Source organism: Mercenaria mercenaria, chromosome 3 (assembly GCF_021730395.1).
Source record: "Mercenaria mercenaria strain notata chromosome 3, MADL_Memer_1, whole genome shotgun sequence".
Taxonomy (NCBI): domain Eukaryota; kingdom Metazoa; phylum Mollusca; class Bivalvia; order Venerida; family Veneridae; genus Mercenaria; species Mercenaria mercenaria.
Window position 1 is genome coordinate 36,720,020 of NC_069363.1, and position 25,056 is coordinate 36,745,075.

The 25,056-nt window shown below is 34.5% G+C and overlaps 2 protein-coding genes across 2 annotated transcripts; both read left to right on the forward strand.

Moving 5' to 3' along the window:
- The first annotated feature begins 2,259 nt into the window (after nucleotides 1-2,259).
- LOC123525067 (doublesex- and mab-3-related transcription factor A2-like) lies at nucleotides 2,260-4,198 on the forward strand. Its single transcript, XM_045303778.2, has 2 exons — nucleotides 2,260-2,800; nucleotides 3,083-4,198. Exons 1-2 carry the CDS (start codon nucleotides 2,362-2,364, stop codon nucleotides 3,745-3,747), a joined length of 1,104 nt encoding a protein of 367 aa, XP_045159713.2. The 5' UTR covers nucleotides 2,260-2,361; the 3' UTR covers nucleotides 3,748-4,198.
- A 3,094-nt stretch (nucleotides 4,199-7,292) lies between these two features.
- On the forward strand, nucleotides 7,293-18,004 carry LOC123525065 (intraflagellar transport protein 25 homolog). Its single transcript, XM_045303777.2, has 4 exons — nucleotides 7,293-7,469; nucleotides 13,307-13,413; nucleotides 14,418-14,486; nucleotides 16,623-18,004. The coding sequence occupies exons 1-4, from the start codon at nucleotides 7,378-7,380 to the stop codon at nucleotides 16,769-16,771; spliced, it is 417 nt and encodes a 138-aa protein (XP_045159712.1). The 5' UTR covers nucleotides 7,293-7,377; the 3' UTR covers nucleotides 16,772-18,004.
- The last annotated feature ends 7,052 nt before the right edge of the window (nucleotides 18,005-25,056 follow it).

The following is a 25,056-nucleotide window of genomic DNA, read 5'->3' on the forward strand; positions in this document are numbered from 1 at the left end:
AAATGATATGTAATTTTGTCATTTTTTGCGATTTGTTCCGTCAGCAGTATATGCAACTTATAATTATAACACTAACATTTCACTATGGTTGAGTGACACACTATTGCACAAAAAGGGGTCATTAAATGGAGAAAACAAATAGTTTTAAGGGAAAAGGCAATATTCTGTGTGAAGATATTACCTTAACATTTTAATTTGTGATGTCAAACAAGTACAAGTGTCAAAAAATAGCAAATAAAAACACATTGAACATCTTAAATGTTACAGAAAATTGCTACATTACTGATCAGATATGCTTGTCAAAGGCTGATACGTTACAGCATATTCAAGGATGAAAGTGACTGAAAGAGTCCCGCAATGAAAGAAGCCGCCAACCTGATGGACAAGTCGCGACAAAGTACAGAATTGGGTATAGATAAAGGCACCGATAAAGTGAAAACACGGCGTCACTTTACATCGACATGGACCCTTAAATGGATAGAAAGGGGTTCAAATTACCTCGCGTATAACGGTAGAAACCTTTCGTGCTATTACTCATTCATGTTGACAAATGGTTTGAGGCGAGTTAGCAAGGACGCACTCTTTGATTAGTCAAAGGTTAATTGGAAACTACTGATTGAAGTTGTCACATTTGAAGAGATTTTTTTATTACGCTGCCTTTCAAAAAATATTTGCAGAAACCCAAAAAAGAATTAATAAACAGAAGTGCTTTAAACTTTTCTCAAATTGGACTGATAAACAAGCGTGCCTTTACTCACAGCCTGATGTGGGCATGCAACGATTTTGTATTTAGTCTGTCGAAAGTTGAACAATATTAACTAATAGAGAAAGTCGTCCGCGTGTTTAAAGAAATCTCGATTTTTCTCCTGTAGAGTATATCGAGGGTTGAACGCAATACTGTCGTAAGTCCTTCCTTATTTAATATGAGTAACTACAGTATTGCGTTCAGTCCTCGATATATTTCAAATGAGCTTGTCGGAAGATTCAAGTCCCTTGAAGAGTTTCATGTTTATAAATAAAATCAACCAACATCGTATTTAAGATATTCTCAAGAGTAAGATTATCAAAACATAAAAAAATGCTTCTATGCTGTTACAGTGTAAGTGTGACATTTCTTTTAAATTAAAAGCGTAAATGTTTTTTTAATTTAAGAAATAAATGTGAGGTTTAGAAATTATTTTAAAACATACGTGTAGTCTGAAAAAAAAAATAGTGAGAGAATTCCTTACTGTGCTAGTTATGTTACTTACTAGCCTCATGCCAGTCTCTTTCATGTTAGAGGTGTCCTAGTATAGTCTGCTACATAAAGTATTTTTTATCGTTTCAAAAGAAAAGTAAACATACGAAAACAGAAACAGTAATTAGTGAAACAATTGTGATAAATTCATGAACTGTCTTGAAAAAAATCTGTTATCAATAATTCCTGTCCGTTTTGGGGTTTCTATGGTATATTTAACTTTGTTATCAAGTGAATATTAAAATGATATTGCTTGTCACTAGAAACTGTAATAGCTTTTGTGAGAAATAAAATATGTTCTGTTCTGTCCTGTTCTGTTCTGTTTAACTTATTTTTATGAATAACAATTAAAAGGAAGCGATATTACTTGTTAATTAGTTGGTGTCGTTATTATTATACACTCAATCACAAAAAGGAAAATAGTAATTATTTTAACACAGTATAAAAAGTCTTATGTTTTGATTCCTATTTGATATTTTTAACAATTCAGAACAGCTAGTTAAAGAAATGCATCTTTGGCTCTAATGGCAAGTTAATAAGTTTCTGGTTAGAATGAAACTTTCTCATGTGTTTCATAGCAAGTTGTAATTTGTATAATCTTACTGGCATCTGTATTCCTGTTAAGTATAAACCCAATGTTTCGGAAAAAGTAAAGACCACGAGACTCTTGAAACAATTACCTGACCGCATTCTAATATATTGATACTTTATTTTACTATTTTTATTTCTACAATGTTTCAATGTTCCAGCGTAGAAACAGTGTGTTGTATGAAACAGGCATTTATATATTTCCTATATATCTTTTTATGCATTTTATTGTCGTAAAATATTTCGGCAATAATTTTCGTAAATCGAACAAATACAACAAATCTTACATTTTAATGTTAACTATAACAAAATTGTCAGTCATTTCTTTTCAACCAATAAGAAAACTTTCAAAATGTTTGATTTGAAAAGAAGGGTATTGGATTTCTAAAAGAGGGCTGGGTTTTGTTTGGACCATATAAAGAAGACATTCCGTTTTTACTTTATCATTCACGCACAATAATTGACTGGAGCCACTCGCTCTATTAAACGTAAACGAGTTCAAATATTATTTGAAACAATCAAAGGAAAATATAGACATGACGAACACAACGGATGCAGAAAGAACTGTTGATAGTGAAAACGTACCAGCAAACACTGGAGCGGTTACTATTCCAGGACCTTTATTCTTACGAAGCATGGATCGTTATCCAAGAACGCCAAAATGTGCTCGATGCAGAAACCACGGTGTTGTCTCAGCATTGAAAGGACATAAACGTTACTGCCGTTGGAGGGACTGTGTGTGCGCCAAATGCACGTTGATCTCCGAGCGACAGAGAGTAATGGCTGCCCAGGTTGCTCTGAGACGTCAACAAGCACAGGAAGAAAATGACGTCAGGGAGATGGGTTATCTGTATGCAACACAAACCGCTAATATGTCTCTAGGGCATGAGACGACAGGGTCGATATATCCGGAGGCCCGGGATAGGGTCGGTTCTACAGGAAGCTACAGTGATACCAGCGACAGTGAACAACCTCGTAAGTTAATTTCTTGAATTATGAGTACTTAAAATACCTTTATCATAGATGTTAAGCTTAAATAAAACCTTTTCCATATCGTTACCATTATTATTATTATTATTAATGTTATCAGTATTGATTTTACTGTCTTGTGATTTTTCATATTACCATTATCCTTATCTTTATTATTATTATTTTTGTCATTATTATGTTTGTTGTATTTTTATAAACAAACATCCGTGAAAAAATGTTTTTATACGATGATATGGTTTTACTTATGTGTTCGTTTGTATTTTACAGCAGCTAAAAGAATGCGTCTAGAAGAGAGCTACACAACCACTTTGGGCATTGCTCTACGTGACAGTGCTCACAGCCCGGACAGCCGAGGTTCCGTATCTCCACACAGCACTACATCGTCGTCAGAATCACCTGTCCCAGAAACATTCCACTCACATAACAACCTGGACGACAGTTCCGACGGAACCAACAAATCTGTTGACATGCTTTGCCGCATTTTCCCGCACATGAAAAGGCACGTGTTGCAATTAATACTTCACGGATGCCAAGGAGACGTCGTTCAAGCAATTGATCAAATATTTAACTCTCAGTCGGACACTGAATCTCGATCTAAACCGACGATGGAATCAGTTCCTCTTGTTGCATCTCCGGCCTATACGCCCACCACCTTAGACAGTTCAATTAAATCTGCATTTACACCTAGAAGCATTTCAGGACTTACTGCCTCTCAGAGCTTGAGCCCACTGCGGTATTCGTGGGGTGGCATGCCGCCAAGAGGTCTGTTCTCTGTGCCTTATCAATCAATGTTACCTAGCTTGGCATCGAGCTTCCATCCTTACTCTGGACTGCCACAATCCCCGCCAGTATCCAAACCAGTCATGTACTCTTCATATCCGTTCTCCCACTTTACTCAGGACAGACCAGCTGATTTGCTGGAATCCAGATAACAAATTCATCAGTCAGTGACATCTTGGATTTTCTAGTATAAGCAATGGTCATTGAAAACATTTTCCTTCAATGACAAATGAAACATCATAAGACGGATAAAAGCTTGTTAAAGAAAGTGCATGACTCAAATAAGTTTGATGAGTTAGAAGCTAACGTTTCATCTTTTCATCAATAATAAACATGACATATTCATTAATTGTCAATTATAATAATGATTTATATTTATATGCAGCAAATGCTTAGTTATACTATTACCTAAACAGATTTGCATTTTTGTTTCAAACGTTTGATAATAAATACCGTTCAACGAAGATATGAATTAACTATCGAATTGTATTTTGTCCATGATTAATGTAAGCTATTTAAATGTTATGTTCATGTAACTTTGCTAACGTTAGCTTTGTCAACAATTTTACTGCTCAATTCTGTATTAATAAATTATGATCAACATTTTCTGTTTTATTGTTGTAAATCGGTCATGTATTATGTGACATTGGTGTCTATCCTTAAAGACATCTTAGTCCGTGTTCATCTATGTTTTAGATGTAAAAGATAGAATTAGATGTGTTATTTATTGTTAAATAAGCACACATTGTAAAGAAACTTTTGCATGAGTGTAGCTTTTACAGCTACAAAATGTTAAGCAAAATGCCAGCAGCATAAATAGTCTGTTAACAAAGATGGTATTTATGTGCACGCAAGAGGAAACTAATCATAAAATGAGCCGCACCATGAGAAAACCAACATAGTGCATTTGCGACCAGCATGGATCCAGACCAGCCTGCGCATCCGTGCAGTCTGGTCTGGATCCATGCTGTTCGCTTTCAAAGCCTATTGTAATTAGAGAAACCTTTAGCGAACAGCATGGATCCTGGCCAGAATGCACGGATGCGCAGGCTGGTCTGGATCCATGCTGGTCGCAAATGCACTATGTTGGTTTTCTCATGGTGTGGCTCAAATAATATAAGTATGGTCAGGAATACGGACACGTGCAATATTTTGTTACCCATGTGCGTCCGTCTTCTATCTCTGGAAGAATTTCTGAGTGTCTGAAGGAAATGAACTGAGGCTTCTCCGTCAGAGCATGATTATTTACCCAACAAGTCGATTGGTAGTTAACTTTGTCAGAGAGTCAACAGCGGAACGTCCAAGCAAATGTCTGTTGGTGTCTTACAATTTATAGGGTGATCCTGATCTGTGTGACTGCTATCAAGTTGCAATCGTTCAGCATAGAATGTCTATCAGTCTTTTTCCAAATGATCAATACACGGACAGTCCAGGTCGAATGTTTGTTGCAGAGGCTAAACTCTAAAATATATAATGTCTCGAATCTTTTATACATTCGCAAGTCAACGGTCTTTGTGAAAGTTTATCCGTGAACATGCAACCGACTGTTCAATGCCGTCCTCGCCGGACCAAGTAAAAGGAACTCTGTTCTATGAATTTCTGACCTTAAATTGTTAGGAAATATTTTTGTGTGAACGTCACTTTAGTATCAATAGATAGATTCTTTTATTTCCTCCATTCTTGAAGAGCGTAATGAAATTTGTGTCAGCTCACTTGTTTACGAAGCAACATTAAAACTAATTCCGAAACAACTGCCTTAATCTACTCTTAAAATAACGTTTGCAGGGCATTTGAGTAAGTTTTGCCATAACATCGGAGCGTCATTTTTAACAATTGTTCAGTCAGTTACCCAATGCTCCTGGAATACGTACCGGCGGTAACTTGCTACACTCGTGAAAGGTTAAAAGTAATGCTGCCGTCTGCCGTCAGGAAAACCGTCGGTGCTATTTAGTCGTCTCGGCATATTTGACTGAAACCGTGGCATCTAAAGTATTGTGTTCTTCTTACTTTTGCTAATTAGGTGGGGTCTGTCACTTATTTAGGAGTTCAAACTAGCATTTTGTTTAGATCTTTGTTTTAAACAATATTCATCTTAAATAATATCATTCAAAGAAATAAACATATTTGAGAAATTGACCATGTTTTATTTTTGTAGAGCGTATAGTACTCGTCACTTTATTCGTTTCAATCATTGCAAACTAGAGAAAATGGACATAAAACAATTATACAAATTGCCCAGTTTCATTTAGTATGTACATAATATATCTGTTAAAGATTTTTTTCGATAGACAAGACAAAATTGCACCATAGCTACATTCTAGGTATTTTTACTTTAAGGTAGTAGATTATAAACTGAATCACGCGGATGCTGCTGGATATTCGAGTCCCCATCATTGACAGTAATATTTCGTACATTGGAAACATTATAATTTTTGTTAATTTGTTTTATTTGTTTTTTCGTGTTAAGCGTGTTCTCTGTAACTTTAAATAGGAAAAAAAGTAAAATAAAATATATGCATTTTTGTGTTTACCATATTGTCCATACATAGCAATAATTTTTTGTGGAATTTCATTTCTTTACGTTGTTCATAAGAAAATACAAATAATATAGGCAGAAAAACAGAAGAATGGCGACTTGAATTTCCCTTAATGATGAACTAAATTTCACCCCATAAACGCGGCTTTAATTAATTTTGAATTAAATTTATCTTCTTTTGAATTTTTCAATGTACTTATCAATGATAACGCTTAAGCAAATGTTCACATGACCTAGAATCGGCTAGTGTTAAATATTAACCTGAAAACTGACTATCCCATTTAAAGTTTCGTCACGTACGTAAATAAGAAATTCAATGAACAAGACCTTTATGTTGTTGTCACATTTGATCAATGGTGGTTTACATTTCATTCATAGCACTATGGTCTGTGGTAACATATACAGCCTCAGAAACATTTACGCATCTAAAGATTCTTTTCCCTAGAACAGTAGGTCAGTGTGATGGCGTCTGTCGCACAAACAGCAACCACAGCTGACTCCTTCAAAGTTATTGTCACTGTGCCTGTTCTAATATCTGCACTCCGAGCGCAGTCTCTAAACAGCGTGCACCAATGTAAAAAGTTTGAATGAGTTTTATTGTTTTGGCACATGTACAGATTTGATCTGTAAAAACATCATAAATTTTATTTAGCGCCTACACATAATTTTCAAGGTTATGAAGGAGTGTATTAACTTAAAGAAGAAGAAGACAGTTAAATTTTTTAATATATAAAAACAAGGGTGACTTTGCAGCAGAGTCATATTAACGTGTAAAGGGTACTATTTAACATTTGTGCACTTAAACACTTTTCCAACTCTACACTTTGTTCTTTTTTCGTTGTTTTTTATTAAACACAGGGTGCGCTAAAGCCTTACATGGCCTACTCAGTCTGGAAAGATTTCAAATTGGAGATGACCGAAAATGCAATGTTATAATATTTGGATTTTATCTATACATCGACCTGAAATTGTAAACAGATCTCAAAGTTCAAATTTCATTTGGTCTACGATTGATCAGCAATGGCTTGAAACAGCTATATGAAGCGTAAGTAAATAACTATAGACAAAGCGCTGTTTTTATCAATAGTGGTCATTGATCTATTTTTTTGCTAATAATATAAATAGTAACATGTATGGTCACACCGACCTCCTCCGTAGACGCTTTCTCTATTATTACTACAGTAAGCATTTGTTTAATTAAGATTGCATATTTCGTTCACAAGGAAAACAATCTCAAAATATTAAAATGTTTGACGTTGGACACAGAGGCGGTGGTGCTAGTATTGTTCTAGCAACATCAAATGATCGGAAGTACCCTCCTGAAAACATGATAGATGGGTAAGCTAAGTTATGAACGTGTTTCCTCGTGCTCTGCCCGTTTTATGCAGGGAAGTGTCTAGGGCACAGACCTTTGTGACTTGGGCCAGTTGTGGTGTGGAATCTAGAGTTAATGACAAGTCTGTTAGGGGTTGTCCATGAGCTATTGTAATTTTTTTAGTTATTTTTTTTTGTTGTGGCTAGATGTCCGGTAACCTGACCTCTAGACTCCCTATAGTATAGTCCAAATAATTGTAATTGAGAGTTGAATATCGTTATATTATTTTGACTTGTCGATATCCGCCTCCGAGTACAAACCAGAAAAGGTAAAGAATGTGGTAGCACTGTCCTCTTCTTTGCGTAAGTAACACCCAATGGAATCCGTTGGGTGGGAATTATGTTATAATAATGCAACGGATAAAAAAAACAAATACATACATAGAAAGCCTGTAATTTTTCCTTTTCAATGATGTATATATTACCGAGATTTCTTGAGAAAAATTCAAACTATGGCAGTTAAAAAAATGCCAAGGTTTAACACGAGTGTACTACATATTGGAAAATGGCCGATCACCGGTAAACACATTACTACACGAAGCGTTTTCATTGGTCACGCCTCCGACCGCCATTACATGAAGACGATTGAAACGTTAGAGGTTTAAATTTTTTACAACAGAAATTCTTGATAAATATGTCCTGTTCTTATGTTTTTTATTTACTATTTATGATTTAAAACAACAGGTAAGCAGTTAGGGCTAAAGAAAAATCGTGACTACTGATAAATCGTAATTTCAATTGACCACAGTTTCCACCACAGTTTTGATTGTTTCTGGTTGAGACCTCTAGGTAGACAACGTAAAATATCAAAATGTAAAATCGGTCTGCCCGAGGTCTCATTATTTAGACTACCTATAGTATAGAGGTCCGGTTACTGGATCTCTAGAAAACCCACACAGGGCAAGCTAGAGGTCCGGTAATCAGTCTGAATATTGAGAATTATTTTACAAAGAGCAGACTATATTTTATCTTTATTTAACGGGAGATAATTTCAAAAGTTTGTTCTCATATTTTTCTCATATATATATATATTGTTTTAAAATGGTAAAAGTATTTATAATTCTTTGATCCCGGGAAAAATACGATCACAAATTAAACAAATAATTAATAGTAACAGTGATTTTTTTGCACCAATTTGACTGCGAAATTCGGCATCTTCCCAGTTGACAAAAATGGTCAAAATTCCCAAAAAATGCTTCAAAATTCCCAAAAACGAGATGTTTTTTCCCAGTTAGATTGATTTCTTGTGAAAGTTGAACTAAAACCATGCAAATAATCATAAAAATTCCGACTCTAATTATGGTTTATTCGCAGAATTTTGTTGCAAATTCGAAGTGCGTTGTTTACATAAAACGGGTCACGGCATAGCACGGCATTTAGTATGACTTTCATCACTGTCCCTAAACACTTTTTCATGCGTCAAAATGAGTGGGGGAAAAAATTGTTAGAAAGTTACCTAATTTATCGAAAAATGTTGCATAATTCCAAACATTATAATATAATAAGAAAATAAAACTTAAACACGTCATCGGTACTCCGGACATTCGAACATCTTATGGTAAAGTTTAAGAGAAATCAAATTCAAATTAAATGTCAGAAAAGCAAAGTGATCTGTCCAAGAAATCTGTGTCCCCACAAAATGACCCTCAGAAATCAACAGAAGCTCATGGTGACCCTAAGCTATCTGAGCCATCAGATCCTGTGACATCAGAAAATAACTTGCCTGTCCTGTCTGTTCAACCTCAGTGCATATTTCAATGAAATAAATTTACCTTAAAATAAAACTTTTCAAAATGATTTCTTTATTAAGTTTTGTTAATTTTTCCCATTTTTGAAGTTTATCGTGCTAAAAATTCCCACTTTAAAAGGCATGGGCTGTTGCCAGAAAAAGTGAAAAAATCACTGTACATAGTAATTTGTAAGTCTTAATCGGAAGCTTTTATTGTTTTTCTTGCTTTTTTTACTCGGGACCCCTAGCCACTAACTTTTTTTTTCTGCAAATAAAGTATCCAGTAAGGTTTAATCATGTGCCAAAATTCCCAAAACTTGAAATTAAATATTTCACAGATAACAGCATTCGCTCGATTGTTTACATTTTCTTTCAAAATGTAAGTAACCTAGGAACACCAAATAATCATGAGGAATCGAACTGGCACAGATGGATTTGAAAAAAGGATCTAAGCTTATGATAAATAACAAACTCTTTTTTTTTGTAATATTGATGAACTTAGAAGGGCATAATTTTAGATCTAAGAAAATTATGGTATAATGTTTTATTAAAAAATCATGGTATTTGTTGTTTTCTGCACTTTCAGTGATCATTACGAGATACGAAGGAAGTTTTCACAAATCTTTCTGCTTGATCATGTTGGTTAATTGATCTTAATAATACAAACTGTTCTGTGTCAATAATTAGTTGTTAAAAAAGAACATGTGCCTTCTCATATCATACATAACTTGTTTTTATTAGCTCGACTTTTCGAAGAAAATGTAGAGCTATTGCACTCGCCCCAGCGTCGGCTTCGGCGTTGGCGTCGCCGTTGGTTAAAGTTTTTGATAAAGTCAAATATCTCTGTTACTATCAAAGCTATTGACTTGAAACTTAAAATACTTATTTACTATCAAAGTCTACACCAGGAGAAACAATCCCCATAACTCTGATTGAATTTTGACAGAATTATGCCCCTTTTTAACTTAGAATTTTTGGTTAAAGTTTTTGATAAAGTCAGATATCTCTGTTACTATCAAAGCTAATAGCCTATTGACTTGAAACTTAAAATACTTATTTACTGTCAAAGTCTACACCAGGAGAAACAATCCCCATAACACTGAATTGAATTTTGACAGAATTATGCCCCTGTTTAACTTAGAAATTTTGTTAAAATTTTTGATAGTCAAATATCTCTGTTACTATTAAAGCTTTTGACTTGAAACTCAAAATAGTTATTTACTGTCAAAATCTACACCAGGAGACACAATTCCTATAACTCTGGTTTGAATTTTGACAGAATTATGCCCCTTTTTAACTTAGAATTTTTAGTTAAAGTTTTTGATAAAGTCAAATATCTCTGTTACTATCAAAGCTTTTGACTTGAAACTTAAAATACTTATTTGCCATCAAAGTCTACACCAGGAGACACAATCCCCATAACTCTGATTTAAATTTTGACAGAATTATGCCCCTTTTAACATAGATCTTTTTGTTAAAATTTTTGATAAAGTCAAATATCTCTGTTACTATTATGGCTTTTGACTTGAAACTCAAAATAGTTATTTACTATCAAAGTCTACACAAGGAGACACAATTCTCATAACTATAATTTGAATTTTAACAGAGTTATGCCCCTTTTTTTAACTTGGATTTTTTTTTTTTTGCTGGCAAAGCTCAAATTCAGAGTCAAGCACTGAGAAAAGTCGAGCGCACTGTCTTACGGACAGCTCTTGTTTATTTATGTTCTTAATCTTATTTTCTGCTGAACTCGAAGTATAATTCATTAAATGGTTTAATACGCTTGTTTAATTTTTATCAACGGAAATTTTTCGCCACGGAACAGTATGTTTATTTGGTGTTTCTAAGTTATTTACATTTTGAAAGAAGATGTAAACAATTCTGGCGAATGCTGGTATCTGTGAGTCATTTAGATTCAATTTTTACGTGAATGTTGTTTACATCTTATGTTATATTTCATTTGTAACAAAATTAAAGATGTAAAGAAACAACTATATCTGGAACAATTTGTCGAATTTGCCAGTGGCGAAAAAAATAAAAAAGTGGCGAAAAACTTTTTTGCCGTAAATGTATTTTTTATAATGTGTACTTCTTTGTCTCCATCTTATTCTAGCCTAAAAATCAATATTACCTGCGGCTGTTTCTATTCATAATACACAATACAAGGGATTAGCGATTCGGCATCCATTACATTATAGTATATTCAAACACTGCCATGTGCCTCTCGATCTTTCACTTTAGTTTAAACATCCGATTTAAACCAATGACAGCTTAATGTGTGTGTGTGTAAGTTCTTTTGTACCCCAATAAAAGTTAAAAAAAGTATAATGATGAAATAAACTATAAAATGACAAATTGTTGCAACAGGCCCAGTGTATTGGAGAATACACCCCCTGCACCTCCACCCCACCCCCCCATACCCACCCACCAATGCGTCACTGACTTCGATATTTTGTGGCCAAAAAAAATTAGGGCCAGTGGAAACCCTGAAAAAGTAGGTCCATACTCCTAGACAACCCCCCACAGGCTTGTTAAGTGAGGATTTTGCAGTTTGACACTGGTTAAAGGTAAACAAATGGGATTTAGCCATAACTTAATGGTTGTGATTATCAGAAAATAAAAACAGTGTCAGTTAAGTTTTCGTAGCAAGAACAACCCATTTATCTGGTCAGTGATTTAAGCTATTATGAAATTTAGTGCGGCCAGTGTGACTGCAACGCCTGAACATATGGGATAATTTTATAGCCCCTTTCATTGGAAATTAATGCGTAATTTAGTTGTTTCCATTAAAAATGGTCAGCATAAATGGCTGTTTCCTATGACTTCAGTATGCTCTTTGCCAATGCCAAATTTATAAGATTTAGGAAAACGAAACATATATCAAAATCTAAAGTACATGTTTAACTTATCAGTTTTTCATTTGTTTAAGGTTTCACTGAGTGACAACAGAATAGATAATGAAAACTGTAAAATCTATTGTTCTGGAATTTGAACTTTGATGTTAAACAAACACTGTTTCTCTAAAGTTCATATCTTTTAAATGGTTCTAACCAAAATTTAGACATTTTTCCCATGTTATTTCTTGCATACATGTACATTGGCAGTTGAACAAGACCACAGTTTCTTATGAATGTCCCAAATCTCTTACATGAAATCGGACTGTAAAGCTATTCTTTGACAGACAATACATTTTACTGACAACCCTTTGGATGGTCAAGCATGCTGTGAGGAGACAGCTCTTGCTGAATGTTTCTTTACTCATAACATTCCACTACTGCAATCATTTCTAACAAGTACAATTATACATTTAGCATGCAACACAGTTTGTTGCTATAGAATAGGGATGATGATATGATCCAATGTTAATTACTATGATACTGATATGGGAATCGACTTTTATCTTTCACTGCTGTCTGCCCACTGACAGCCATTAGACGACCTTACTTCGACAAATCCCTTTTGGTATTAACCATATTTAAAGCAGACATAATAAAATAATTATTTAGGATATTTGTTGAATTATAATTGAGAATCTGAGCTTTATTTATGAAGAAATGGGCTTCAAAGGCCACGTTGCTTCTCTGTTGTTCACTTATATTTGCTTTTGATATTCAGTCTATATATTATTTCGAGTTTTGTCATAGATTTGGTCACTGTTTTATAACTTAAAACAAAAGATATAACAGTATGCTTTCCAACAGGATTGAGTTTTTAATATGAGTTAAATTTACGTGTAAATTTCACAAGATTGTAGAAATCTTTAAAAGTTTAGCACAATTTTTTTTTCTTTGGATGATGCATTTGTCTCTTGGGATATTCGGAATATTTTCTAATTATAATTTCTTCTTGAAAGCCCAATTTTACAAATTTATAGCATTTTTCTTTGGATTTTTGAACTTGACATAATTATATTTGGCAACTAAGGGTAATAACTTGGATAGAAGTTATGTGAAAATATATAACAGAGTTATCTCCAATTGCTGAAATATTGAATGTTTAATTCTAATTACATTGAGGAGAGAGCTGCTTTTACAGTTTAAATGGCTACATTTGTCTGTATTATGATTTACAGATCTGAGGAGACATTTTGGACATCAACTGGGTTATATCCACAAGAATTTATCATGGGATTTGGACATATGATGGATATTCAGAGAGTCAATCTGTCCAGTTATAACAGTAAGTCAGTATGTCACAAAGTCACAGAGCAGAGTGACAGCAATTAATAACTAGCTTTGTTCAGAGATATAAAATACTGTGAAACCATTTGATTTCGTGTGCATGCAATTTTGTTGTTATGGCCAAAATGACTATTTTGTGGGGATTTGAATTCATGGATTTCAAATTTTTAAGATAAATTAACCAGGAATTTTGGTTTTTATTTTGGATTAGATTTTGTTAATCATTGCACCTGCGAAAATTACTGATTTCACAGTATAAGATTCATGTTCCTTTAATCCATAAATAAAGAATTCACAAATTGAGGCCATAATCAAATACTTTTATACAATTTCTTTCAGACTTAAAAGTTTTTCATTGTATTAATGTACAAAAATGTACATGCTTTACTCTCATCACTTCCCTTAAAATAAAAAATATGTACCTCAAATAGTCTTGAAACATAATCTAGCATGGATAAACATTGTCAGTTCCGTACTTTATTTTCATATTTCATTGTAATGGTTGTATGTGGGAAACTTATTTAATATTTCCTTCAACATAACTGCATTGACAGGAGCTTGCTGTTCCAAAGACTGTCGTGTTACTGCTGTATAAATTTACACAAATGAAATATAATAGGCAAACAATTTAACTAGTAATTAATTAGTCTTGAAAACAAAAGAAAACTAAATCGAAATGAGCCATGCGATGAGAAAACCAACATAGTGCATTTGCGACCAGCATGGAACCAGACCAGCCTGCGCATCCGCGCAGTCTGGTCTGGATCCATGCTGTTCACTTTCAAAGCCTATTGCAATTGGAGAAACCATCAGCGAGCAGCATGGATACTGACCAACTATGCACTACGCACTATGTTGGTTTTCTCATGGTGTGGCTCAAATATATTTGTGAAATGATTTTCCTTTTTCATACATCATACATGGCTTGAATTTATAGTTTTGAGTGACTTTTATTAATTCCTTTGGGTTTAGTTAAATGGAAATAATGTTCTTTTATTATAGTAAGACATATCCAGGTAGAGAAATGCGACACGCAGGATCCTACATCATTTGAACCACTAGTCGAGAAAGGTAAAGTTACAGTTATTGGGAACTTCATGTACCTGTTCTTAAATTGAAATTTAAATCCTGCTGTTGCAAATGAAAAAAACAACATGTTAACAAAAGTCAGGTAAAAGAATTCTTTCTTTTTTTAGCTTGACTATTCAAAGAATAGACTAGCTATTCTACCCACCATGGCATCGGCGTTGGCATCACACCTTGGTTAAAGTTTTGCATGGAAGTATGTTTAGCTATCATTTAAAGGCATATAGCTTTGAGCTTATTTCTTTCTTTTTCTAGGTCATTTACCAACAACTCATAACTCTGACTTGTATTTTGGCCAAATTATGTCCCCTTTTGGACTTAGAAAATCCTGGTTAAAGTTTTGCATGCAAGTACATATAGCTGTAATTATAAAGCATATGACTTTGAAACTTATTTTTCTTTTTTTTTGGTCAATAACAAACCTCACAGGATTAAGTCCCGTAACTCTGACTTGTATTTTGGCCAAATTATGCCCCCTTTTTGACTAAGAAAATCCTGGTTAAAGTTTTGCTTGTAAGTACATATAGCTATTATTTTGAAGGATATAGTATTGAAACTTACTATTCTTTTTCTAGGTCAATAACAAACTTCTCAGGATCAAGTCCCGTAAGTAAACTCTGACATGTATTTTGGGCAAATTATGCCCCCTTTTGGACTTAGAAAATCCAGGTTAAAGTTTTGCATGCAAGTTACTATCTTCAAAACTAATGCAGATGTTGAATTGATGATTCACATGTGTCTTCGGGGTTATAAAACTAGGTGATAGCATCAAGTCCCATAACTCTGACATGTATTTTGGCCAAATTTTATTCCAGTTTGGACTTAGAAAATCCTGATTCTAATTTTGCATGTAAATTACTGTCTTCAAAACTAATGTAGATACTGGATTGAAACTATAGATATTTTAACATTTAGGGTAATATTCCTGCTTCTGGGACAACAATTTGAATAGTCGTGAATTGGCTGTCTAACGGACAGCTCTTGTTTGTCACTTATTTTAGATTATCAGAATTTTTAACCAAATGTGACAAATATCACAATTGCTATTGCTACACTACCAATGTCAGTGTTGTGTATAGACACCTTGTTGACAATTCTCAGAAAGACCATATCTCAGTTATTACAAGTCACAAAGGAATGAATCTTCATGTATGCCTTCCCTGAGATAGTACCAAGTGAGTGAAATAGCTTCTGTAAGTCTTGCCCCCATTTTGGACTTAGTTTAAGACGGATGTACAATTTTTTGTTTTTGTTGGGTTTAAAGTACCAACACAGTTATCAACTAAAAGAACTTCACACACTTCTTCGTCATGGTAATATATGTACCAACTGAGTGACATAGGTCTCATGACTATTGCATTTATTCTTATGGAATTATGCCCCTTTCTGCACTTAGATATAGTTTTCATGTGTTTTTCGAGAATATTGTGTTAATGAATTTTTGAGAATTAGTAATTAGTATCTCAGTAACTGCACATCATAACTATATGAAACTTCCCATGGGATAATATTAGATGAATGACTTGACTTAAAGATTCCCATTTTGATGAGTTATGCCTCTTACTTAGCCTTTTTTGAAAAATACATTTCTGTTTTTGTTTGTCAGTGGGATAGTTTTTCAGTAAATAGATATCACATGTTAGTGATACTTTACACTTGTCTTAGCCATGATAATTTCAATAGTATGAACTAGGTAACATAACTGTTGGTGACATTTTGATAAAGTTACCTTCCTTTATATATGTGAACATTTTTTACACAAAATAGATTTCAGACCCTTTCTTTAATATATTTTGTTATTTCCTGTGGGAATATGAAAATGCTTTTCATAAGACTGTTTAAGATTTTTCAGTTTACTGGTCCAGATTTCAGGCTTTTGACTGCCAGAATTTTCTCATATAACTATCGAAAAAGGACATTTCAACTTGGTTTGAGTTTTGTTAGTAGTTATCATTGCCATAATAAATTTTTAATTTTAAATAAAATGTAATAAAATCCCTTAGTTATGTAAGTCTTGCCAAGTGATGGGCCATGTTCAGCTTAGAAGTTGTTTAATACTTAACTGTGCTGATCTGTTTTATGGAGAGCTCATGTTTCAATATTTTCTTTTGTTTATTTCAGACCTACCACAAACAGATGGACAGTTGCAGCATGAAGATATAGAAGTAAGGACTCAAGCCACCTATCTCAGATTTATCATAGATTCTGGTTATGACCACTTTGTTGCTATTCATAAACTAAACATTGCAGGAAATGCTCTCCATGGATAGCGCAGATTGACACTTATACTACTTCAGATATGTTCAAATACAAATGTATATCTTAATACCGAACGAATAGAGAGTGTTCTTAAAATAATACATTTTAGAATATCTTAAATTGGAAGTTTTTTTTTTTTATTTTGCAGAAATATAAATGTTGGAGATTTCATCAGAATTAAAGCTTTATTTAACCTTTAGCCTGCTGGTGGCAAGTGATTCTGCCTTTGCGACCAGTGCAGGCACATATCCTTGCAGGCTGATCATTGTCTGCTCTGTTCGCTATTCAGTCAGTAAATTTTCAGTGAACACCCCTTCGAATAATAAATGGTATTGCCCAAATTGAATGATGGACCAGTCCATTTTAGAAATTTAGCAGGCTAAGGGTACGAAGTGTATGTTTCATCAGTCATGAAGTAGACATGTTGCTAAGTATTAAAATTTAGATGTCGACAGTAAGCTTTGTATGGGCATGTGACTTATGAATTTGGGTTAGTGATTTGATGTATCATTTTGAATTCACACAACATTCCATACTCAAGTTTTCATTGAGAGTTGCAGGAATTCATGCATATATGCATTTTTAGCTCATCTAATTTTTCGAAAAAAAAATGATGAGTTATTGTCATCACTTGATCGGCGCCTGTGTCCGCGTTGCCTGGTTAAGTTTTATGTTTAGGTCAGCTTTTCTCCTAAACTATCAAAGGTATTGCTTTGAAACTTGCAACACTTGTTCACCATCAATAGCTGACCCTGTACAGCAAGAAACATTATTCCATCCTGCTTTTTGCAAGAATTATGGGCCCTTTTGGACTTAGAAAATATTAGATTTCTTGGTTAAGTTTTATGTTTAGGTAAACTTTTCTCCTAAACTTTCAAAGCTATTGCTTTGAAACTTGCAGCACTTGTTCTCCATCATAAGCTGACCATGTCCAGCAAGAAACAAAACTCCATCCTGCTTTTTGCAAGAATTATGGCCCCTTTTGGACTTAGAAAATCAGATTTCTTGGTTAAGTTTTGTGTTTAGGTCAGCTTCCAATATTTCTATTATACAGAGACATAAAATCAGATGAGCGTCTGCACCCACAAGGCGTTGCTCTTGTTTCTCTGAGAGTTCAGGACAAACATAGTTGTTGAAATAAAAATATAAGAATTATCCTTATTCTCTCTGTTCACTCTGTTAATTATTGTATGTTTAGATATATTGACATTCCGTCCAATTTAAATAAAGTATGTCAGTTTGTATTTAGTTATTTATTTTGATTTTGGTCTTAATCCGATTAAATGCAGCAGACCTACCACTTGATTCACCTTTTAAGTAACAAAGCATTATACAACATCCTTAACTTCTATGGTGGAAATAGGATTTTTTTTAAAAGCCTGATTAGTTTGATATATGGTAAGTTTTGAATTTGACATTAAAAAGCTGGTTTGATTAAGGGATTTTATTTCGTAAATTGCAATTTTTTTCTCAGTTTTTACTTTCCTTGTATAATAGATGAATTTGTTAAAAAAATAGAATATTTTAGATAGCATGAGAGCAACATATCAACATGAAAAACATCAAGGGCCAGAATTTTACACAGGCAAAAATATTTTTGGGCTGTTAAATTGACATTTAAATGCTTCTACCACCTCCCCCTGGATGCCTGTAAGAATTATATTAGATTATATCTAGATCTTGAGAAAAGATGCACTTTATGAAAATCCTTTTTAAAGATTTGGTGGATCAAACAATACAGGTGGTTTGTAAATTCTCTGTGTGCCTTTTTTAGCTAACCAGAATCAAAGGTTCAGAGAAAGCTATTGGTGTAGGTTGATTGTCTGGCATTTTTAGTCAGTTGCCCACAATTTACCTAAACATTTTCTCATCTGAAATGACAGGTTAGAACTACTCTAAACTTAGTTTGTAGTAGCCAGGCAAGGTCCTCTGTCACATTTGTTTGAATGGTTATGCTTTACCCGTTCTAGGGACAGCTAGAGCTAACAATAGAGAAACAACTTCTTCTGATGTACAGCATGATGAGTCTTCATAAAAAAAAACATTGGTCTATAGCATCATTATAAGGTCCTCTTCCAAGTTTGCTAAAACTAGAAAAAAAGTTAAACAACTTTTTCTTATGAACAGCTTGATGGATCATCAAACTTGTGTGTAGCATCTTTATAAGGTCCTCTCCATAATTTGTTCAAATTTGGGCTGTTGGTCCCTTTAAGGGGCCACTATTGCTCAAAATAGAAATTCATTTGAACAACTTCTCATCTTCATCAAACTTGGCCCATAGAGTTATTATAAATTCCTCTCTTCTTTTTGTTCAAATGTGGGAGTTTAGCCCCTTTTTGAGGCCACTAGGGTTAAAAATAGAAATTACTTTAAACAACGTCAGATCTTGAGCAAACTGTAGCATTCTGTAGTCCTCTGTTAAATTTTGTTAAATGGGGGCACTTGTCCCAGTTAATGGTGCACTGGAGTTAAAAATATAAACGTGTTTGAATACATTTTCCCCCGTGAGCTGCTTAGGCAATCTTCATTAAACTAGGCCTGTTGTTATAAGGTCCTCGCTCGATTTGACCTGTTTTATGGTTTTTTAAGCTCACCTGTCACAAAGTGACAAGGTGAGCTTTTGTAATCGCGCGGCGTCCGTCGTCCGTCCGTCCGTCCGTGCGTGCGTGCGTGCGTCCGGAAACTTTTGCTTGTGACCACTCTAGAGGTCACATTTTTCATGGGATCTTTATGAAAGTTGGTCAGAATGTTCACCTTGATGATATCTAGGTCAAGTTCGAAACTGGGTCACGTGCCATCAAAAACTAGGTCAGTAGGTCTAAAAATAGAAAAACCTTGTGACCTCTCTAGAGGCCATATATTTCAAAAGATCTTCATGAAAATTGGTCAGAATGTTCACCTTGATGATATCTAGGTCAAGTTCGAAACTGGGTCACGTGGGGTCAAAAACTAGGTCAGTAGGTCTAAAAATAGAAAAACCTTGTGACCTCTCTAGAGGCCATATTTTTCATGAGATCTTCATGAATATTAGTCAGAATGTTCACCTTGATGATATCTAGGTCAAGTTCGAAACTGGGTCACGTGGGGTCAAAAACTAGGTCATTAGGTCTAAAAATAGAAAAACTATTTGACCTCTCTAGAGGCCATATTTCTCAATGGATCTTCATGAAAATTAATCAGAATGTTCACCTTGATGATATCTAGGTCAAGTTCGAAACTGGGTCACGTGGGGGTAAAAACTAGGTCAGTAGATCTAAAAATAGAAAAACCTTGTGACCTATCTAGAGGCTATATTTTTCATGAGATCTTCATGAATATTGGTCAGAATGTTCACCTTGATGATGTCTAGGTCAAGTTCGATACTGGGTCATGTTGGATCAAAAACTAGGTCAGTAGGTCTAAAAATAGAAAAAACCTTGTGACCTCTCTAGAGGCCATATTTCTCAATGGATCTTCATGAAAATTGGTCAGAATGTTCACCTTGATGATATCTAGGTCAAGTTCGAAACTGGGTCACATGCGGTCAAAACCTAGGTCATTAGGTCTAAAAATAGAAAAACCTTGTGACCTCTCTAGAGGCCATATTTTTCAATGGATCTTCAGGAAAATTGGTCAGAATGTTCACCTTGATAATACCTAGATCAAGTTCGAAACTGGGTCACGTGGGGTTAAAAACTAGGTCAATAGAAATAAAAATAGAAAAAACCTTGTGACCTCTCTAGAGGCCATATTTTTCATGAGATCTTCATGAATATTGGTCAGAATGTTCACCTTGATGATATCTAGGTCAGGTTCGAAACTGGGTCACGTGGGGTCAAAAACTAGGTCAGTAGGTCTAAAAATAGAAAAACCTTGTGACCTCTCTAGAGGCCATATTTCTCAATGGATCTTCATGAAAACTGGTGAGAATATTCAGCTTGATGATATCTAGGTCAGGTTCATAACTGGGTCATGTACGGTCAAAAACTAGGTCAGTAGGTCTAAAAATAGAAAAACCTTGTGACCTCTCTAGAGGCCATATTTTTCACGAGATCTTCATGAAAATTGGTGAGAATGTTCACCTTGATGATATCTAGGTCAAGTTTAAAGTGGGTCACGTGCCTTCAAAAACTAGGTCATTAGGTCAAATAATAGAAAAAGTTTGTGACCTCTCTAGAGGCCATATTTTTCAATGGATCTTCATGAAAATTGGTCAGAATTTTTATCTTGATGATATCTAAGTCACATGTGCTCAAAAACTAGGTGACTATGTCAAATAATAGAAATAACGACGTCATACTCAGTTCAACACTGGGTCATGTGGGGATAGGTGAGCGATTCAGGACCATCATGGTCCTCTTGTTTATACAAGATACAGTTTAATATTACAATTCATGATTTAGTGTGTCGTATATATATTCAAAGTCAAATAGTTTAAGGTCATGTGAGCGACTTGGGTCTACAATGGCCCTTTTGTATATAAAAATATCGGACAGATAATTGAATGGCATATTTATTGTAATTTTTGCAGTAACTTTCAAAAGTTTAGGGTTTATAAAGATCCTGTAAATAAATAGAGACCATATACTTAACGCTGACCATAATTTATTGACAAGCCAGCCTTTCAGAAACCGTCCTTAAGCTGGGATAAGTGTGATATTGAAACACAAAAACAATCATCTGCTAACCAGCGTAAGGATTTGCAGATTAATGGCGTACGTTACATTACCTGTTAACCGGCTGAATCAAAGAGTTCACTTTTACTTATAGTGACAATCTCATTTGCCCTGCTAAGCTGGAACTTGATTACGTCACCATATGAAATCATCATATGGACATTCAGTTCTGTAGGCAGATAAGTATCACATTGTCTTGTACTCCAACTTAAAAAAAAACAACAACTGACAATTATCCAAAAGAAGTCTGTGTCAGCGGACCGCTTGCCCCTCATCCCAGTGGGTTCTAGCACTGTTCGGTCATCATGTGAGGATGGCATCCAGCTAGCTTCTGGAAGAACGATGGTTCTACCTAAGTGCCCACACATGCCTGAAGGGTCATTCAGTGTCTTTCCCTCACTATTACTATTGGAGGTCACAATATGACCTAAATTGTGTCGATGTGACAAAAAAAATCAAAATTTGTCCAAGGCCAAAATGACCGAAGTTTACTGATTGATTAAAATTATGTTCCGACCACAACGCAATAATTACAGAACTCCAAGTTCTCATGAAATTAGAAGAATGCCATGATGATGTCTTTTTGTCCTGGTTTTCCTTTCGTGATTACATGTTATATCACACAATTCTCCTCCAAATCAGCTTTATTTCTGGGCGTCTTTTTAAAAATATCGGAAGCTAAACAGTCTGGTATCAAGTCAGCTTCCCTTTTCAAGATACTCCAGTCCAGAGATAACAAGTGTCACGTACGGGCGTGTATCCTGATGGCTTAATGAAGACTGCAGTAAGATTAGCAGTCTGCAAGGCAATGGAGGGATTTTACAATCAAGAGCTTTTACATTAATTTTAAGACATCACAAGAGCGGACCATTAATGAATTGTTTCGCAGAACCTTGATGGGAGTTATTTGAAATACTGTATACAGATATAAACGCGTCTTCAAAAAAGTATAAGTAAAAAACTATTACTAATATCAGTCATTCTAACAGCAAAAGTTAGGTAAAACAGTGATATGAACATACCGGTTTTCCTTTTATATGCAGTATGTCAGTTTTTATCATTTGTCCTTAATCTAAAGACTTTGTGTTAATAGTGATTTTTTTCCCAGTTTAACCTAGTAACCTTCTTTTTGATCACAGATGAGTTAGTTACAAACTAGCTCTATTCCTAGATTTTGATCAGATACACTCTCTGACCCCGTTTGATGAAGATCAGGTAGAAAATATTGCCCCAGGAGTGTTAACACGGTTTTCTTGTATAAATTGACCTTAGGCATTCAATTTTAAAATGTTCACTAGATTTCAAGAGGACAAAATTTTATATTCTGACAAAGTTTCATGAAGATCAGTAAAAAAGATGGCGCCTGACATGTTAACAATGTTTTTCTATGATTTGATCTAATGACCTACTTCATAGCCTCAGGTATTCATAAAGTTTCGAATTTTCTATACATGTATTTCATAAAGATAAAATTTGTGACAAAGTTTCATAAAGATCAGTTAAAAATATGGTCCCTAGGGTGTTAAGTTTTTTCTATGATTTGACCTAGTGATCTAGACTTAGACCCCATGCGATCCATTTTCAAACATTTACTAGATTTCATAAAAATCAAATATTCTGGTCAGGTTTCATGACAACCAGGTAAAAGTGGCCTTTGGAGTGTAAACAATTAAACGAATTATCTTGTTTAAACCCCAAAATGGTTCAGTTACAATCTTGACCTAGATGTTTTAGAGACAAATATTCTGGAATTTTCATGAACATCATGTAGAAAATGTTAGAGTTAAATGGAGTGGTAACAGAGTTTTCTGTGATTTGAACTAATTAATCACCTAAGACGGCCCAGTTTTAAATCTGCATTATACATACATATACATATGTAATAAAATTTTATCAAAAGTAGGTACAAAATAAGTCTTAGAGTGAAACAAAGTTTTTTTTCTCTATAATATAGCCTGGTGATTATGTTTTTTTTGAGTCTAGATGACTTAGTATAGAACACGTCCATCAAACATTCTGACCAGGTTTCTTTGAGAATGGGGCACAGTTCTGATCTCTTAAGTGTTAACAGTAAAATATGGACAACGACGACAGATACAAAGCCATCTCAAGGGGGTTGGGGAGGGGTTGGGGGTAAAACGTTTGACAAAAGATAATTGGTAAGGGTAGATTTCCCGGAAGCACAGAGTTATGGCTGAGCGTCTGCGCTCATTAGCTCGACTATTCGAAGAATAGTCTAGCTATTCTACTCACCCTGGCGTCGGCGTCGGCGTCACACCTTAGTTAAGTTTTTGCATGCAAGTACATACAGCCATCAATTAAAGGCATATAGCTTTGAAACTTATTTTTTCTTTTTCTAGGTCAATAACCAACCTCTCTGGGACAAGTCCCATAACTCTGACATGTATTTTGAGCAAATTATTCCCCCTTTTAGACTTAGAAAATTTTGGTTAAAGTTTTACCTGCAAGTTACTATCTCCAAAACTAATGCAGATATTGATTTGAAACTTCACATGTGTCTTCGGGGTTATAAAACTAGTTGATAGCAGCAAGTCCCATAACTCTGACTTTCATTTTGGCCAAATTATTCCCCCTTTTGGACTTAGAAAATTCTGGTTAAAGTTTTGCATGCAAGTACATACAACTATTTCTAAAAGGCATACAGATTTGAAACTTATTTTTTTCTTTTTCTAGATCAATTACCAACCTCACTGTGTCAAGAACCATAACTCTGACATGTATTTTTAGCAAATTATGCCCCAGAACAATGATTTGTTGTATATTCTAACACTACCCGATTCATTTTCTTATTAAACAAAGAAGGCAGAAAACAGTGAATTATTATTCAACAAATCACTGTTCTGACGTCACAATTATTACGTCATGGCATCAAACGGCATAGCGGCGCGCTGGAAAAGAAACCGACTGAAAACGGGCAAATATTTAATGCATGTCATCAAGGATGTTAGTTACTTAAAAATCCTTTGTAACGTGTTAGAATCGAAATAATATATCTCATTTAGTGATTTGCTCTTGAATAAATCATTGTTTGTCGTTCAGATGCGTATTATTATATCACTCGGGCTGCGCCCTCGTGATATAATTCCTTCGCATCTGAACTCCAAACAATGATTTATTCAACGACAAATCACTGGATGAGATATATTATTTCTTAAATAATTCACTGTTTTCAGCCTTCTTTGTTTAATAGGAAAATGAATCGGATCGTGTTAGAACATTATTTCTTTTCGAAGCACGTGACTAAAATAGATAAAAAAAACAATATAGACTCTAGCTGTTTGCTGTATTTAAATGTGAGTTGCATCTATAGAATAACATTTCTAATATGCATTTCCATATATCTGCTTTAGCATAAAAAGTTTCATGGAATTAATCTTGTTCGTTTTTGTTAAAATATTTTTATGGTAATAATAACTGATTTTTCTGTGTATCAGAGTCCGTCGAGGTTTAAAAGTGTAACGATCTGTTTGTTAGTCTGCCCGTCTTTCCATCCGCTCATCCGTTCGTCCGTCCTTTCGTCAGTCAGTCTGTCTGTCATAAAAGTCTTATTGGTGGCATTTCAACGAAACGTTTTAGAAAGGTTCAGTACTAAGGCAATTTCTGCATACCTCAAGCATTTC